Consider the following 18,468-nt stretch of genomic DNA (forward strand, 5'->3'; position numbering starts at 1 on the left):
CAGGTCTCTTATAAACGCTTTTTTGTGTGTATTTAACATCAACGTAGTTAAAGCTAAAAAAAACCATCAGCTTTTCTTTAACACACAAATATGAGCCACTGAACGTAAGGCGACGTTGTGTTTTTTTTCCTAAGAATACACGCATTAATTATGTCTGAACAGATCTGTCTCGCTAACGTTAAGCAACCTATTGGCTAATTATCCAGTAATAATGGCCCATGAATTTACTGAGTTCTCACATTACTATCGTCTAATCATTGGTAAACGAAAGAAGGATGAGAAAAATCTTTTGGTGGTCTTCTCAGTTGCGTTGCAGTTTATTTCTGTCTTTTAATCGATAGAAAAGCTAAAAGTGATCTAGCGGTGCTCTGAATACGCTAAGAATGACCAAAAGAGAAGTTAAGACAAAAGTCTAACATATCGGGTTCATTGTGACTCAGAGCAATATTTCGTACTAGTGGCATTTGCACTGAAGTAAAACTAATGGAGAAACTACGGACTGGTCTGAACGGTGGAAAACATTTCTACGTTTCTAAAGTATTTCATTGAATCTCCTGACCGTGCCAGACCATACCTTTCAGATTTTCGATTTCAGACCTCGCACCAGATGGGTCATAGTTACCAGCAAGTGACTGTGTATTTAGCATTCACAATGGCCGCCACGAAAGAAAAATAATAAGAGTCAATAGATAACAGGTAAGATCATATTTTATTCGTCCTACTTTGACCCTACTTTCATTTGAGGACTTCCATTCTCGTCCCCAGAGTCGCCTGTCCCTCTCAGCCGGGGGGGGGGGGGGGAGGGGCTTGACACTAGAAAAAGCTGGTGTACAGACACGTGATTTGATTGGCTAAATTCGTGGACTAAGATTTTCGCAAACCGAACACTGGGGTGCTTATCATTATGCCTAGTCTTCTCCGCAGCTTTTTTTTTTTGGAACGACACGCAACGTTCCCCTCAAAGGAACGGCTGCTCAAATTCTTTGGGGGAACGTTGCGTGACATCCCAAAAACGGCTGTGGAGGAGACTACAAAATACCAACTTCGACCGGTCAAAGTGGACCACCTCTACAGGTGGTCCCGAATTTTCCGGTTGGACCGAACCGAAACAGACCTCTCCATTTGACTTCGGACTGAAATTTTCGGAATTTTTAGCATAATGAATTCCTTCCGAAGATATCCACTGGATATACAGTGGAACCTCGATATGACGAAGGGCCAAGGGACTGGCAAAATATGGCTTCGTTGTATCAACGTTCTTTTCCATATACAGTATTTTACTATTACGTAGCTCTTATTAACCGATCAGGAGGTCTGTACTCACGACCGAGGTCAAGATTTTCCCATACAGACCGATTAAGCTCGGTTAATAAGATGTTTATTATATGGCGCAAACAAGGACAATTTAATCATGATTCGTTTAATGCAACCGGTTTGTATTAACTGACATTTTAATTTGCTTGCGAACGGCAATGAGCTGAATTTGATTCTCCCAAAGTATGCTCGTCCTCTTTACTTTTTTTTTTCTCGTCAGACTTTTTGGCACTTCCATAAATAAATATTGTTAGAAAAGATCCTGCGTTGGCAGCGTTTGTCATATACGGTCCCTTGCAGTTTCTGGTTTCTCAATATTTTTGCATTTTAGTTCTACATGGGAAAATCTTGATCGCTTTCAATATCGATTTCAGCTAATCAAATTCGTGAATTAAGTACTTCCCAGGCCTTGTGAGACACAGCCATATAATAATGGGGCCAGAAAACTCGTTCGTTTCACCGATGACTGTAGTGAAACTTTTGGCCTCCCTATACTCGTGCCAAGGTTCTGCCGGCCATGGGCTCGAAAAGCTGGCCGCTGGCTAGCTGGATCGAGGCTCGTTTATTTTCTGACTACACTGCCTCTTGTGTCCCGGAAGTACGAAGTAACGTCCAAACTGTTTTAAATCGCTGATTCACGGATATGGCAACTAAACAAGAAGAAGAGCTGAGCTTATTTGAGTTGGCCAGTGCTAAATTAGCAGACGCACAGAAGCTTATGGCAGAAGCTCGCGACTTACTCAAGCAAGACCTCAACAATGCAAGACAAGAAAAGTCAGCCATCGAAGAAATCACAAAAACCTTGAATGAAGTGCACTTTGCTAGCACGATCATGTTGAATGTTGGCGGTAAGATTTATAAAACAACACTGGACACTCTGAGAAAGGATCCGGATTCCATGCTGTGTGCGATGTTTTCTGGAAGGTTCGAGTTAAAAGCGGACGAGCGAGATGGAGCATATTTTATCGACCGCGATGGCAAACTCTTCCGGTAAGCACTAAAATGAGCTTTCCAATTTAATTTTGCTTTGAATCTTCAAATAAATTAGAATTTTCTGCTTATCGTTTCCTCTTTTCCCCTTCGAAGCGGAACTATTCTGAATAGTACGTAAATCAATGAAGCAACCTACATTTACGTTACTTTTTACGGCGTAAAACTTGATTAATTTTTCGTCGTCACGCAACGAGAAAAAAAACGCATGCGTGACGACCTAGCCAGAAAGACGCGTTAGTCGGAGCAGGGATGCTCAAGAACAAAGGGAATATTTCTGGGGTGGTAAAAAAATTAAGTTGTGATTTAACATTCAAATAAATAGTCGAATGAAAAAAATTAACCAGAAATGAAGTGAGCTTTTTCAGCCCTTCACCCTCCCCTTCACCCTCCCCTCCCCCACAACTCTCGCTTGGAGGATAATTCACCATCCCCCGCCCCAACAAAATGATAATAAATAGACGAAAATATCGTTTACCCCAGTACTATCTGTAGGGTATACCTGAGGCCCCCATGGAGGGTCTACTTTGAAAAGAGAGAGCTGAAATCCCTGTCTTTTCACGATATATTTATTTTGTTTGTTTGTTTTATGTTTTTGTTAAGTTACATTTTGAACTACCTGCGCGACGGTGAGCTCCGCTGCCCAGATGATAAAGCAATTCGAAAAGACCTGCTTGCAGAGGCAAAATTTTATCAAATTCAAGGGATTGTCACTCAGTTGGAAAGACAATCTGTATTTGAATCCTGCTTGATAATAAAGAATGAAACCCACCTGTCAACTCTTCGGTCATGGTTGCCTCCTAATGCGACATGTTCTCTGTTGTACCGAGCTTCAACTGATGGTTACACGCCTGCTGACTTTCATCGCTGCTGTGATAACAAAGGTCCTACTCTTGTGCTGATCAAAAGTGGAGAATACATCTTTGGTGGTTACACCGCGAAATCATGGGAATCAGGTATGCTATTGATTCATAACCTCTGTTCCATAATGATAATTCTCATTCGCGCCTTGATTGCAATTCTACGTAGAAAAACCATTGTTTCAGTACATCACAAACAGATAGAGTGTGAGCGCGTGACGTCATCAAATTCTCAAATCCAAAACTAAAGAGCCCTAAAGGTTTTATCCTCATAAGAGGTACTAAATTTATATCTGTTTCCAATTTTCCAGCTCAACAGCGTCCTTCGTTGGGAAACCAGAGCATTTTCGATTTCGGAGTTATGGCGGTGTGTGACATGAAGCTAAGATCGCGTTTGTCGAAAAATATATACTTATCTCGTGACTTTTAGCCATTTTAGGCGTTAAAGTATCAGGAAAAGTGCTTGTGTAAATGTTTTTTTGGTTCGGTTCAGATAATCAGTTGTCTAGATAACCAAAGTAAGTTTACACTATTTTCCGGCCGCCATATTGGAGGACTAAAGAGGTCCTCCAACATGGCTGCGTCATACTAGGCTCTATAATTTTGCGCGGAACATTTCGACGAATATCTCAACTTTGGGACAACGCACATACCTTAAATTTGGAGAACTGTCTTCTTTACTTATCGTCTATAATATCACAATTTCTTGACTTTATCCACTGAATGGTTTTTGATTTGATTTGATTTTTTATTGCGTGACAATCCACACACAATACGTTGAAAGTGAATAAAGATCAAATGAATTGTTTGACAGAAGAAAAATGAACTTGACTTTTCTTATTAAAATATCTTTAAAGGCCAAAATCCGCGAACTTGTCGTTTTGAAGCTTCTTTCAAGCCTCACTTTATAGAATAATAAAGTTATCTCAGCAGAAAAAGATCATTCAAATGATATACTTAAATGAAAAAAAACTTGAAGCAACAACAACAACAAATTCGAAGACGTGTAAAACTGCACAATACGTTCTTTCATTAGGGTGTTGCTAAACAGAGAGTTAAAAATTTCAAAGTCTTTTAAAAATGCGTGAAATCGATTGAAACAGATAAAAAGTAAAAAGCATGTTTGCCAAGGCACGGAATGCATATTTTTGATTCATGTAACTGCCGCCTAAATCATTCCATGTACACTTGATACCGCGACGAAGAAAGGATCCAGATAGCATATATTTGTTTTCTTTCTGACGCCAAAGCTTTCAAAATTATACGCAAACGGGCTAAGGTTTAAAACTCTTAGATTTAAGGCCAATGCCCGCCACTATTGCGGCAGATCATCGTGCAAGTTTTCGGATCCTGAAATTTGTTATTATACATATCATCTTCGCTGGGTCGTAGAAAGAAAACTATCACCTGACACGGTCGCAATGGTCAAATAACTTAGTTCCCTCTTTAGAGCAGACATCAACTTACGATAACAACTAGAGAAGCGTAGAAAGAAGTCTTTTCGGCTGTTTCCAGGGTTATGATGATTATGGGAAATCATTTCACATTTCAGGTTGGAAGATCACGCACTGCTTTTCTGTGACAACTGCAATTAAGGCCCCGTCCACACGTATCCGGATATTTTTGAATCCGCAACTTTTTCTTTCCGGACTCAAAAATTTCCCCGTCCACACGTAGCGTATTCAAACCGAATTCGCCTGTCCACGCGCATCCGGTTGTATCCGGATTCACTCTAGAGAAACTAGATCTACAGGTTGTGCCGCCATATTGGTTTATTGTTCGGTTAGAGACTGGACACGATTTTGCTACGTTATCGGATTCGAAAATATCCGGATTCATCGTCCACACGTTATCGGATTCGTTGCGGATTTTTTTTTTTTCCACTGTGGGGAGCGGATTAAAAATTATCCGGATTCGCTGCCGAATTCGCCGGATGCGTGTGGACGGAAGCTGTATCCTGAAAGAAAAAGTTGCGGATTCAAAAAAATCCGGATACGTGCACATGTGGACGGGGCCTAACTTATCATTTTAATGTTGACTAAGTCAAAGAACTTAACCAAAAGAACTTAGCCAATCCAAGCTATGATTTACTAGAATTAACACTGATTCAGACTGCCGGTCATATTTAGGAACCTTGAGGGATACACCATGCAGAACATTTTTTTTTTAAGTGTCATAACTCATGGCCTCGTATTGTATGCGCAGCGTTACTGAAACCTTGGACTCATGTGAATCGCAGAAAAACTACTACTCACCAAGCTTGCTTTGTGAATTGGTTTTGTAGTCACTATTTATATATCAATACTAAAAAATCGATTATAATCGATTTTACGAATTTTTAAAAGATTTTCTAATTTTTAACCCTTTGAAATGTTTTCCCGTTACTCGGTTTCTCGTTACTTCATTACTCGTTACTTCGTTATTCTGTTTAGTGACACCCCTTTCATTATTATGATTCATCCAATTTGCAAGCTGGTCGAGAGCGCTGTTCTACTGGGAGTTTGCAAAAATTTTCTGATTATTGTCAGAGCTTTTAAAGTGGAGAATGTCGCCTACCTTTTATTATGGCCTTTTCAAGCGACCATCAACTATGTTTTTGTTTGTTTGTTTGTTTGTTTGTTTTTTGCAAGAGAGTTGAAGGATTAAAACGTTATCGCCTAAATGAAGGCTTATTCCTTAGCTAATCCCTCTTGAGCTATATTTGAAGATGGTACCCAGTTCTCCGGCGGATAATGTTACTACGCGCGTTGTGTGGGTGTTTTCGTTGAGGATATATGAAAATGTGTGTGGAGCCACTGGGGCTAACCATGAGATCAAACTCCGCGTTACAGGATTGGTTGTTTCTAGACCTTTCTGGGATTTCCGAAACAGGAAGTGACTCAGAAATAGCTTGAGGGAGAATTACCTTGGCAAAACAGATTATATGGGGGATTAACGCTCTTGCCCATCTGCCTCTCTTAATTTATTATAATAGTTTTATAATTTTCCTTGGTAAGAGCTTTGGTGACATAGTTTTGATACTTTTGTTTTATTTTCTTTCATAGCAAGTTCTCGGAAAGCGATCCCAGACAGCCAATCCTTCCTGTTTACATTGGTAAATCCTTCTGGAAATGAACCGATGAAGATAACTCCAAAACCAAGTGCAGCTATACAGTGCTTGAGTGTCGTGGGACCAATCTTTGGCAGCTCATTATCTATCGACCTTGAAGTGTGGAATGCGGGTGTAGGTTCGTTTCTTGCCCTAGGTAATGGTTTTAGATGTCCTAAAAACGTTAATAGGAACACTTATTTCACTGGTGTACACCCATCTGAAGTCAGTGAAATGGAAGTGTTTACAATTAACCTGTAGAACTACTTCTCACTCGCTTTAGCTAAAAAACGTGTTAATTAATAAGGGTTTTTAAATAAGTATACAATATATAATGTTTCAATAACAATAGACAGTGAAAGTACTATTTTTTGATCTCCCCTTTAGGAGAGGGGCTTTTGTTAAGAAAGCTGAGAGTGAAATTTTGACTTTCAAGCATTGGTTTCGAAAGACGTTACAATACTCAACAAATCAGTTAATAAGTTGTTAACTCATTCATTATTCTTGAAATTAAACAAGAGAAATCGTAGGTGTTAAAAGGGTGGTCTGAACATCTGATCTTTAGACCGTTCACAGCTTTTCTCTTTTTCGACGAACGCGAAAGAAAAATCGAGCGAAGCAAGCGCGAAGCACGCGGGGGGATGGGGGGGGGGGGTGGCGAGCGAAGCCAGCCAACCCCTCCCCCATCCTATCAAGTCTTCCGTTTTGCGCTGGCGCCCAGTTTTCTCGGGATTCTATCCGCGCGTTCAACAATCAAATAAAAATGCGAGAAAATAGATAGCAGTAAACAATCTATCTGATCTCCAGGGTCTGGTACTAATAAATTGTTTATTTACACACGACCCCACAAGCTGCAAGCTTAATTACTTATCGTGTTTAAATAAAGGCTACTTACTTACGTACTTAATACTGTGCAGTAACAACGTCTACCCGACTTTGTTTAGTTGATATACACCTGATCGAATTAAGTTTGTCGACAAAAATGCGTAAACTATAAGCATTTCCTGGGAAACGAGTGAACTAGTTGTTTGCATCCTAGAAGACTATGTGTATGCATGAAAGATTTAACGAGATCAGCACTAAGCCAAGTAAATTACATGTCACTAGGAAAAAGCTTACAAAAAAATGAAATTAAAATAGAATTAAAGTGCACCATCGTAGACTCTTAAGTAACTGGCGTAATTATTTGTATTCATGTCGTGTAAGTATCTTATTTTAAGTTGGATTCAAAAAAAATCCGGATACGTGCACGTGTGGACGGGGCCTAAGTTATCATTTTAATGTTGACTAAGTCAAAAGAACTTAACCAATCCAAACTATGATTTACTAGAATTAAAACTGATTCAGACTGCCGGTCATATTTAGGAACCTTGAGGGATACGCCATGCCGAACATTTTTTTTTTAAGTGTCATAACTCATGGCCTCTTATTGTATGCGTAGCGTTACTGAAACCTTGGACTCATGTGAATCGCAGAAAAACTACTACTCACCAAGCTTGCTTTGTGAATTGGTTTTGTAGTCACTATTTATATATCAATGCTAAAAAATCGATTATAATCGATTTTACGAATTTTTAAAAGATTTTCTAATTTTTAACCCTTTGAAATGTTTTCCCGTTACTCGGTTTCTTGTTACTTCATTACTCTGTTTAGTGACATCCCTTTCATTATTATGATTTATCCAATTTGCAAGCTGGTCGAGAGCTCTGTTCTACTGGGAGTTTGCGAAAATTTCCTGATTATTGTCAGAGCTTTTAAAGTGGAGAATGTCGCCTACCTTCTTTTATGGCCTTTTCAAGCGACCATCAACTATGTTTTTGTTTGTTTGTTTGTTTGTTTTTTGCAAGAGAGTTGAAGGATTAAAACGTTATCGCCCAAATGAAGGCCTTATTCCTTAGCTAATCCCTCTTGAGCTATATTTGGAGATGGTACCCAGTTCTCCGGCGGATAATGTTACTACGCGCGTTGTGTGGATGTTTCCGTTGAGGATATATGAAAATGTGTGTGGAGCCACTGGGGCTAACCATGAGATCAAACTCCGCGTTGCAGGATTGGTTGTTTCTAGACCTTCTTGGAATTTCCGAAACAGGAAGTGACTTAGATATAGCTTGATGGGGGATTACACTGGGAAAACAGCTTATATGGGGGGTAAACTCTCTTACCCTTCTGCCTCTTGGTTTATTATAATAGTTTTATAATTTTCCTTCGTAAGAGCTTTTGGCTTTTGGCTTTTTTTTCCGGCTAGCTGGATCGAGGCTCGTTGATTTTCACTTTTCACATAGCGCTGCAATCCCGGAAGTGCGAAGTAAGACCAAGTAACGTCCAGACTGTTGTAATTCGCTGATTCACGGGTATGGCCACTAAACAAGAACAAGAGCTGAGTTTATTTGAGTTGGCTAGTGCAAAATTATCCGACGCACAGAAGCTTATGGCAGAAGCTCGCGACTTACTCAAGCAAGACCTCAACAATGTAAGACAAAAAAAGTCAGCCATCGAAGAAATCACAAAAACATTGAATGAAGTACCCTTCGCCAGCACGATCAAGTTGAATGTTGGCGGCAAGATTTATGAAACAACACTGGACACTCTGAGAAAGGATCCGGATTCCATGCTGTGTGCGATGTTTTCTGGAAGGTTCGAGTTAAAAGCGAACGAGCGAGATGGAGCATATTTTATCGACCGCGATGGCAAACTCTTCCGGTAAGCCAGTACTAAATCAACTATTAGTAGTTTTCATAATAATACAGAACGCTTTAAACCATCGAATAACACGCTAGCATTTATCATTTTCCCTTTGCCCTTTCTAACGGAGCTTTGGCCATAAGGAGATCTGGGCTGGAGTCTGTAGTGGTTAAGCAAAAATAGCTTGATAAACTCAGCTTAAATATGAATAAATTTGTCAAAAGTAATGTCTGGGCCGTCAAGCAACGGGAAAGATGCGTAACGGTTGTTCCGTGACAGTCCAAAACAAAGGTAACTATCAATCAGAAATCGCATCACTTTCTGGAACAATAAACAGTGATAGGACTGTTTTTTGATATCCTCTTCAGGAGAGGGGCTTTTGATAACAAAGCTGAGAGTGAAATTGTAACTTTTAAGCATTGGTTCGGAAAGACGTTAAACAAATTCAGTAAGTTCTTAACTCATTTATAATTCTTGAAGTTAAACTAGAAAAATCATAAGTGTTAAAAGTGTGGTCTGGACATCCGATCTTTAGACTGTTTACAGCCTTTCTATATTTTTCGACGCACGCGATAGAAAAAGCGATCGAAGCGACCTCGAAGTACGCGGGGGTGGGGGCCGGGAGGCGAGCGAAGCTAGCCAACCCCCTACCCTGTAAAGTCTCCGGTTTTACGCTGGCGTCCAGTTTTCTTGCGATTCTATCCGCGCGTTCAACAATCGATTAAAAATACGAGAAAATAGAAAGCTGTAAACAGTGTCTCTGATCTTCAGGTTGTGGTACTAATACTACTGCGCTGTAACAACGTCTACCCGACTTTGTTTAGTTTATGTACACTTGATTGAATTAAGCTTGGCGACAAAAATGCGTAAACTATAAACATTTCCTGGGAAACGAGTGAACTAGTTGTTTGCATCCTAGAAGACTGTGTGTATGCATGAAAGATTTAACGAGATAAGCACTAAACCGTGAACATTACATGCAACTAGAAAAGAACTTAAAAAAAAAAGAACTTAAAAAAGAGAAAAAAGAAAAAAAGTACATCATCGTATACTTAACCCGCCAATTATTTGTTTGCATGTCGTGTAAGTATCCTATTGTAAGAGTGAAGTATGGTATTGTAGTTTGGGTAAGTATCACGTATTGTAAGGTTTTTCCTTTGTTGTAGTAAATAAAACTATTGATTGATATAGTCTTGCTGACTGCACTCTTCAGCTCGTACCCTTTGTGTTTTGTCTTTCTTTTTTCGGACAATGTTTTTCCAATCAGCTGTATACACAGGAAGTTTTAAACCAGGCGGTTAAAGGATAACTCTCGTGACGTTTTCTTCTTTGCTAAAAAATCAACGAATTTCACAGTATCATGGAGGAGTACAGCTGCATATCAGTCTGCACGCATTGCATGCCAGCGATCAAGGCATGTTGGTCCATAAGAACATTAGACTGCGGTGTAACCAAGAAAACATTGTGCAGATGCTGATCTTAGACACAGTTTATGGCCATGATGGTATCAATGATTCGAGGATTGTGATTTTAGCTCCATCGTTCTGGTAAACGTCAATTAAACGCCCCATCCCTTCTAAATCGAAGGTATAATCCTCTATTCTGATCAACACCCTTATTTCCGTGGGCCCAATATACTCCCGTTTTCCAAGTTCTGAATGTTTAGTCAGTAGCGAGTTGAGTTTACCGGCTTTTAAGCTGAAATTTGCCAATGGTTTTTTTAGAGTAAATTTGACTACAATACAGACGATTTAACCAAGTTTACAGTTTTTAGTTTGGCCAGATAAGATAAAACAAATAAAATGAGCGCTCCTTCAGAAATCGGGCGCATGAAAAGTTACTGTCGCTTCTCAGCCCTTAAAAGCCTTAAGAAAAGTGGCCTACTTGAATCGATAGTTAAGCACAAATGTCATGAACGAAGTAAAGAGAAAGCCTTTGTTGGATCTGTGTAAGATTAAATGGACAGAACGGCACACGGCTTATCAGCATTTCTACCAAGCATTTCTTTTCATTGTAGAAGTCCTTAGATGATTTGTTTCAAACGTCACCTAGACAAGCAGTATGGTGATACGTTTGCCGCCTGGAATCCAACCAACCGCAGTAAAACCCAACAAAGACTGGCAGGCGTTACATCCTTTGAGTTTATTGTTGGGTTTATGATCATGTATCACTATTTGGCACACCTGGAAAGAATCACAGTTGAGCCTATGAGATGGATGGATGGATGGATGGATGGATGGATGGATGGATGGATGGATGTATGTATGTATGTATGTATGTATGTATGTATGTATGTATGTATGTATGTATGTATCTATGTATGTATGTATGCATGTATGTATGTATGTGTGTGTGTGTGTCTGTGTGTATGTATGTATGTACGTACGTACGTATGTATGTATGTATGTATGTATGTATGTATGTATGTATGTATGTATGTATGATCCAAGAAGTGGCTAGTTTATATCGAAAAGAGAAGAAAGATTGTGACGCAAATTTATGTGCCAAGTGTTTCAATGGCTGGCAATGTGGGTACTAATGCTGAAATGCCCCAAATATCTTCAAGGCAGCAGCATTGCTCTTACTAATGCTGAGGCACAAACTCCTAGAGTATTTTAAACGGAAGGTTGTGATTTCTTTACTCGATCACATCATCATGAGTATCAATGAACAGTTTTCGCCTTCGGCGAAAGTTGCCACGTCACTACTTGGCCCCGTTCCGAGTGTTCTGTGCGCGAGGGATGTTGACCTCAAAGCAGCTGTTACTAATTACAGTGACGATCTTCCATCACCAGAGTTATTCCAAATGGAGCTTGAGCGGTGGAAAGCCCGATACCCATCAATGAAACCGGAACTGAGGCCAGATTCCCCCGCTTTGGCAGTTAAGGAATGTGATACATCCTTATGTCCGACCGTAAGCGTGCTGCTCAAAATTGCATGTACTATCCCAGTAACATCATGCGAATGCGAACGAAGTGCAAGCACATTGCGCCGCCTTAACAACTACATGAGAGCATCGATGGGGAAAAGGCGCTTATCAAACCTCGCACTTCTCCACATCCATTACGATACTACAGTGGACCTTGATGTGCAGAAGAATACAACTGGAAAACCTTCTGTAACCGTTCCAGTTCAGTGCTGTTATCATTAACAAAAATTAAATAAAGAAACGCCGTAATTATTGCTTTTTCAAACACCAATGACAAGAGAGTTTGGGAACAACAAAGGGGTTTTATTGCTAGCTTAGACAAACACGAGTGTTGTAAGCCGATGGGAACCCAGGTAAAAAGATAAAACTCCTGCGCCTTACTAGAGGGAGGGAAATAGGAAAATGTTTCTAGTCGACTTGAGGTTACTAAGGTAATGATTAATACAACTAGTAAGAGCTATTTGATCCGTTTAAAGATAAAAAGAACCTACCCGTATCAAAACCAGCCTACGGGCCTGGAACTCCATTCTTATCCCCAGAGTCCCCTGCTCCTCTCAGCCTGCGGGGCTTTGGTACGAAAAATGAGTGTCTAAATCGGGATGCAGACGCACTCAAATTGCATGAAAAATAAAAAAGTTCACAATTCTCGCATCTAATGAAACTGCTATAATTCCAAAAATAGTTATATTGAAAGCATGCATAGTCAATGACCTCTACCAACAGTCTCAATCTAGTAAAATCTAAAACTTGGTAATGGAAAAAGTTCCTCCTTCCATGGTGTTGTCTGAAATTGTTAATTATCTTGTCCTCATTGTTCACAGTGACTTTATTGCCATAGGCGCGCTCAATACAGAGACATCTGTGTTTCAAGATGGACCGTTTGGACTTGTTACAGAAGCTGGACTTGATTCGAGACGAGCTTCTCCATATACTCCAGGCGTTGAAAGAAGAACATGAAGCGTTGCCAGACGTGGCTCGAAATAGTCCTGTTTTGGCCAGAGCAGACTTGCAGCGTTAAAAACAACATGGACGTAATAAAAAGAACACCTCCTAAGAAAAATTCAAGAAAAAAAATTTAAAACACCCCTTTGTTAAGACATTTCAAACGGCTCTTTTCAGAGCCACCACAAAAACTAAAGTCTTGGTCTTTGTTCGCTTTGATTCGTGTCTTTTTTTCGTTGATAGGAAATTGGGAAAGGAAATAATATCCTTATTACATTAAACCGACTTGCAGCCAACAGAAAACCCAGGACACTCATATCCATTTCAGTGTAAGTCCTTTTTGGTAAGGCAAATGTCAGAAAAAGTAACTTACAGGCCTTGAAACCTAAAACACACAACAAAACAACAACAACAAAAAATTAAAGAAGGCCCATTCTTTGTCGGAAGACTGAAAGGCTGGGGTCCACTGACCAGGCGTCTTCAGTGCGCCAAGGATACTTCAGATCAGCAGCAGATACAAATGGAACCATTTGACAGCCTGGTCGGGCATCCAATCACACAGAGATTCATAAAAGTAGCTGACTAGAAATTTGGAAATCACGCCAACAGTATTATTTTGTAATGTTTTCTCTCAAGTGTCGTTGCCCGAATCATGAGCGTTTTGCCCTAAAAATTACACAATTTCCGTAGCTAAGCTCGAAAAGGTGGCCGCTGGCTAGCTGTATCGAGGCTCATTCTTTTCACTTTACATTGTCAGTGTGCCCCGGAAGTAAGGTCCAGACTGCTTTAAATCGCTGATTCACAGAAATGGCTTCTAAACAAGAGCAAGAGCTGAGTTTATTTGAGTTGGCCAGTGCCAAATTATCCGATGCACAGAAGCTTATGGCAGAAGCTCGCGACTTACTCAAGCAAGACCTAAACAATGCAAGACAAGAAAAGTCAGCCATCGAAGAAATCACAAAAACCTTGAATGAAGTGCACTTTGCTAGCACGATCAAGTTGAACGTTGGCGGTAAGATTTATACAACAACACTGGACACTCTGAAAAAAGATCCCGACTCCATGCTGTGTGCGATGTTTTCTGGAAGGTTCGAGTTAAAAGCGGACGAAGACGATGGAGCATATTTTATTGACCGCGATGCCAAACTTTTCCGGTATGTATAAATTAGAAACTATTAGTATATAACTTTCCCATACACGGCACTTTGGACCTTCGAATAAAGCACTAGGATTTATCATTTCTTTTTTTCCCTTGTAAGACTTGTAAGGGAGCTATAGTTTACGGAGAACTGGACCAGACACTGTAATGGTTAAATTAAAATAGCAGCTAGTTGACTTTTGAAAAATATGAATACCTTTGGACCGTCACGCAACGGAAAAAGATGCGTGACGGTATGGCGATTTATATTCTAAACGGTGGTTAAGTTTAAGATTAACATATTTTATAGTGATGATAAGTTAAAGGGTGTGTGTCGGGAGGGGCAGAGCTGAAAAAGCTGATGTCATTTTTGATTGACGTGAATCATATTTATTTGTTTCTTTGTATTTGAGTACATTTTAGGTGTGCAATGGGTCATCCAAAAAGTACCATAGTCACTAGCTTTAGACCAAAAAAAACCTTCTCAACATCCGGCTTCCATTTGAACTACATTTGAGACACACTGAAAAGTTGATTTTCAAAAGGCTTTAGGCTAAAATCTAGTTTTGTTTTGTGGTTTGTTTGTTTCGCGTCAAGGTACATTTTGAACTACCTTCGCGACGGTGAGCTTCTCTGCCCGGAGGACAGAACAGTTCATAAAGAACTGCTTAAGGAGGCCAAGTTTTATCAAGTCCAAGGGATTATAACTCAACTGGCAGAAAAAAGGTCTTCATTAGAATCATCCCTGATAATAAAGGATGAAAAGCATCTTTTAGCCTTTGTGTTATGGTTGCCTCCTAATGCGACATGTTCTCTGTTGTACCGAGCTTCAACTGATGGTAACACGCCTGCTGACTTTCATCGGTGCTGTGATAACAAAGGTCCTACTCTTGTGCTGATCAAAAGCGGAGAATACATCTTTGGTGGTTACACCTCACAATCATGGGAATCACCTGGAGGCTCGCCTGGAGGTACGCAACTGATTCGTAATAATTACCATTCGTGCCTTGATTGCAATTCTACGGAAAAATAAACCATCGCTTCAGTATTAGATCAAAAACAGATACTTTATCAAATGAAATGGTTTAGCAATAAATAACCTTTGAGTTATCCAGTCTCTGAAATCTCCCTTTCCTGTCCAGGAGACCAGTCAAGGATGACTCGCACGAGCATGCTCAGAACGCCACAATTCCATCCCCCACCCCTACCCCCCCCCCCTTCCCCCAACAACAACAACAACAACAAAAACTCAGGGGAAAAACCATATATGGTAAAACTTTTGGAAGCGCGCGCCTTGTAGCCATCTATTAATCATAAGCAGGAAACCTTCAAAAAAGCTTAACATAACCTTTGTCTGCTAAGAAACTAACGACTAAAACAGTAGTCATTAGCCGCTATCTGCAGAGCGCGTAATTGACGATGAAAAACTAGTTATTTGTAATTACCTACCCGCAAGAGTTCAAATCACTCTCGAGTTACGCCATTTATAGACTCATCTATAGTGAGCGGTTAGTCGTATGGTAAGGGTTAAATTCTTAAGGGTGTCGTGGGCCCTTCCGGTTTTCCTGGTCTTAATACAATCATGTTCACTAAAAACAGATTAGGACACAATTTGCGACAATAGGACCTTTTATACGAGGAAAATAAGCCGAGGCTTACCGTATAAACGGTACATTTTAACCAGTTCACGTCTTACACAAGCCTTAAATAAGCTGCGGCTTATATAAGACGCGAAACCACTCGTATAAATGGTATGCGGCTTCCGTAAGACGCAAACTCACACTGCGCAAGCGCAATTGTTCCAGCGCAATTCCGCGATTGCTATGACAACCAACACAAAAGCAAGGCATTAGTCACGAATGAGCCATGAACCATTTATACGAGCACTTCGCGTCTTATATAAGCCGCATTCGTATAAATTGTCCAGTTCGCGTCTTATGTAAGCCACGGCATATATATATTTTTCTCGTATAAATGGCCCTATTGTTTCTTGCCCCGTGCTTGGTCGTGTAGTTAAACATGTTGAATTCGTTATTTGAACGAGCAATTTAAATTGCAGCGCGTACGTCAACACCACACTCTGATTGGTTCGTTTTGAGGGTGTGCATCCAAGTTACCCTGGAGTCACTTTTCTCCCGCTTGGGTTCAACCAGGAGCCATGTCTGAATAAACCGGAACATACTTTCCATTACTAATTGTAATATCATCCATTGTTTGACTGAAAAAAAAAAATGAACTTCACTTCATACAGTAAAAATCCGCGTGTAAAAACCTACATTTTTTGAAACCTGGCAAAGTAGGTTCTGGTATTTTGGGTTAGGTAGCTGCAATTTAGGCTAAGTAGGTTCTTATTAGGTTCTTTTAAAATTTCAACGAAGGAGATATAGTTGTTGATTACTAGAAAAATAAATAATGTTCACAACTATATTATGATAAGCCTAACACAACTGATTACAGAATGTATATATGTAGTGTTGCCTCTGTAATAAGAGTTCATAATTTAACTGTAACCCACACATAATTAAGAACCTGCTTGATCTTGCTTGGCTAAATTTTAGTTTTGAATAAATCATTTGGCAAGATGTTCTGCCAGCAGGTTCTTATAATTAAACCACTCCTCAGGTTCTTGCATGCAGGTTTTCATTTTACTGTATCTTTAAAGGCCAAAATCTGCGAACTCGTCGTTTTGGAGCTTCTTTCAGACATAACTTTATCTCACAGCAGATTCTGTACGGAATTTTTGACATGGTAAAGCACAAAAAGAATAATAAAGTTATCTCGATGGAAAAAGATCATTCTACTGATATACTGGCTTAAATGAAGAAGAAAAAAACTTAAAAAAAATACGAAGAGGTGTAATATTGTACAAGACGTTCTTTCATTATTATGTTTCATCCAATTTGCAAGCTGGACGAGAACTCTGTTGAGTGTTCTACTAATAATAATGGTAATCAACTTTATTTATTGAGGGTAATTAACACAGAACAGTAATCACTGAAACACTAGTGGCCCTCATATAAATATTTACAGAACTACTAGGAATTTGCGAAAATTTTCTGATTATTGCTGGTTTTCAGTGTCACGCAATTCAAAATAGATCAAAATAAAAATCAAAACCGGTCAATAGATAAAGTCCAGAATCTGGGAAATGAAAGAAGGTAAATATGCAAAGACTCTCGCCAAAATTCTGGTCACAGCAATTTTTCTTATGCGAGACATGCGGAGAAATTTTTTACCCAAATTTATAGAGATTTGTATGGAGACGCCATGCTGGTGCCCATCCGTATGGGCACCAACATGGCGGCCGGAAACCAACAGGAAAATCTGTCGCTGAGTTTTGCTACAAAAGCGTGAATTTATCCCTCGAGAAACTATAAAACATTAAAATAATACTTTTTCTAAGACATGAACGGTTCAGATAGCCAAGTTCCCCGAAATAAGTCACTTTTTTAACCATCATGACAGCTCTCTAGGCCGTCATGTAAATGCTGCGTCACGCGAAAGCTTAGAAATTCAAGCGTAGTGTATCACAAAACCAAGAACCTATTCGGAGCGAAAATTTGTATGAATATTAGTTTTCAGCTGCTCTTATACATCATTTAAGTAAAATCTCAGGAAGATCAATAGTTTTGTAGTTCGAGTTTTAGTGACGTCATGTGAAAACCAGCTATTGTCAGAGCTTTTTCAGTGGAGAATGTCGCCTATTTTATCATGACCTTTTCAAGCGACCATCAACTATGTTTTTTGTTTGTTTGTTTTTTTTTTGCCAGAGAATCGAAGGATTAAAATAGGCCTTATTCCTAAAGTAATGCCTCTCGAGCTATATTTTGAGATGGTACCCAGTTCTCCTGCGGATAATGTTACTACGCGCGTTGTGTTCAGAGTGGAAAAACGTAATAAGCATGCGCGAGTTTTGGCTCCGCGCCAGACCCCGACTTTGAAAAATGGGGGGAATTTCGTCGATCGTGAAAGCAAAATAAGTTATGACTTTATGCTTTCCCAATTCCCCCGGTAAGCAGCAACATTTTAGCGTCACTAATATAAAGCAGGGGTATTGTTTTCGTCGAGAATCAATTTTTTTTTTCGGACAAAATTACCCTAAAGAAGTTTTCCGAACATTTTATCTTCCCGCGGTACGCAAAAAACTTCGGTGCGAAGACATATTTTTGCCACGAACACTCTTTACATATTGTATCCATATAAGCAAACCACTGAATATATAAGCGAGAGAGCCTCTCAGCAGGGAGGGGATGCCTTGCTTTCTTAACAGTGAAATGCCGAAAAAAATTCATGTTTGCCCGAGTACAACTATATCAGGCGAACGACACCCTCGCGTACCTTATTAGCAGTCCGCCGTTCTTTCCACCATTACAGCCCGCATTATTATCTGAGCCCGTAAGTAGGGTTAGGGATGCGCAGAAAGCTGCGCAGTGCGTTTTTCCGTTCTGAACGCGTTGTGTGGATGTTTTAGTGGAGGATATATGAAAATGTGTGGTAGAGCCACTGGGGCTATCCATGAGAGCAA

General features: G+C 39.8%; 3 protein-coding genes across 3 annotated transcripts in view; all 3 read left to right on the plus strand.

The window, feature by feature from the left end:
- Positions 1 to 1,831: 1,831 nt before the first annotated feature.
- Positions 1,832 to 7,027, plus strand: LOC145468148 (uncharacterized). The gene is made up of 3 exons (XM_081451833.1): positions 1,832 to 2,304; positions 2,908 to 3,260; positions 6,209 to 7,027. Exons 1-3 carry the CDS (start codon positions 1,958 to 1,960, stop codon positions 6,511 to 6,513), a joined length of 1,005 nt encoding a protein of 334 aa, XP_081307959.1. The 5' UTR covers positions 1,832 to 1,957; the 3' UTR covers positions 6,514 to 7,027.
- A 1,534-nt stretch (positions 7,028 to 8,561) lies between these two features.
- Positions 8,562 to 9,254, plus strand: LOC145468187 (BTB/POZ domain-containing protein Tiwaz-like). The gene has a single exon (XM_081451864.1). The coding sequence runs from the start codon at positions 8,606 to 8,608 to the stop codon at positions 8,954 to 8,956; it is 351 nt and encodes a 116-aa protein (XP_081307990.1). The 5' UTR covers positions 8,562 to 8,605; the 3' UTR covers positions 8,957 to 9,254.
- A 4,358-nt stretch (positions 9,255 to 13,612) lies between these two features.
- The window catches only part of LOC145468209 (uncharacterized), a 5,387-nt gene continuing 531 nt past the window's right edge, over positions 13,613 to 18,468 (plus strand). The window contains exons 1-2 of the mRNA XM_081451885.1: positions 13,613 to 13,959; positions 14,541 to 14,902. Coding sequence (XP_081308011.1) covers positions 13,613 to 13,959; positions 14,541 to 14,902 — 709 coding nt within the window. The remainder of the gene's footprint in view (positions 13,960 to 14,540; positions 14,903 to 18,468) is intronic.

The sequence above is a fragment of the Orbicella franksi genome, chromosome 14 (genome assembly GCF_964199315.1).
Source record: "Orbicella franksi chromosome 14, jaOrbFran1.1, whole genome shotgun sequence".
In the NCBI taxonomy this organism is placed as follows: domain Eukaryota; kingdom Metazoa; phylum Cnidaria; class Anthozoa; order Scleractinia; family Merulinidae; genus Orbicella; species Orbicella franksi.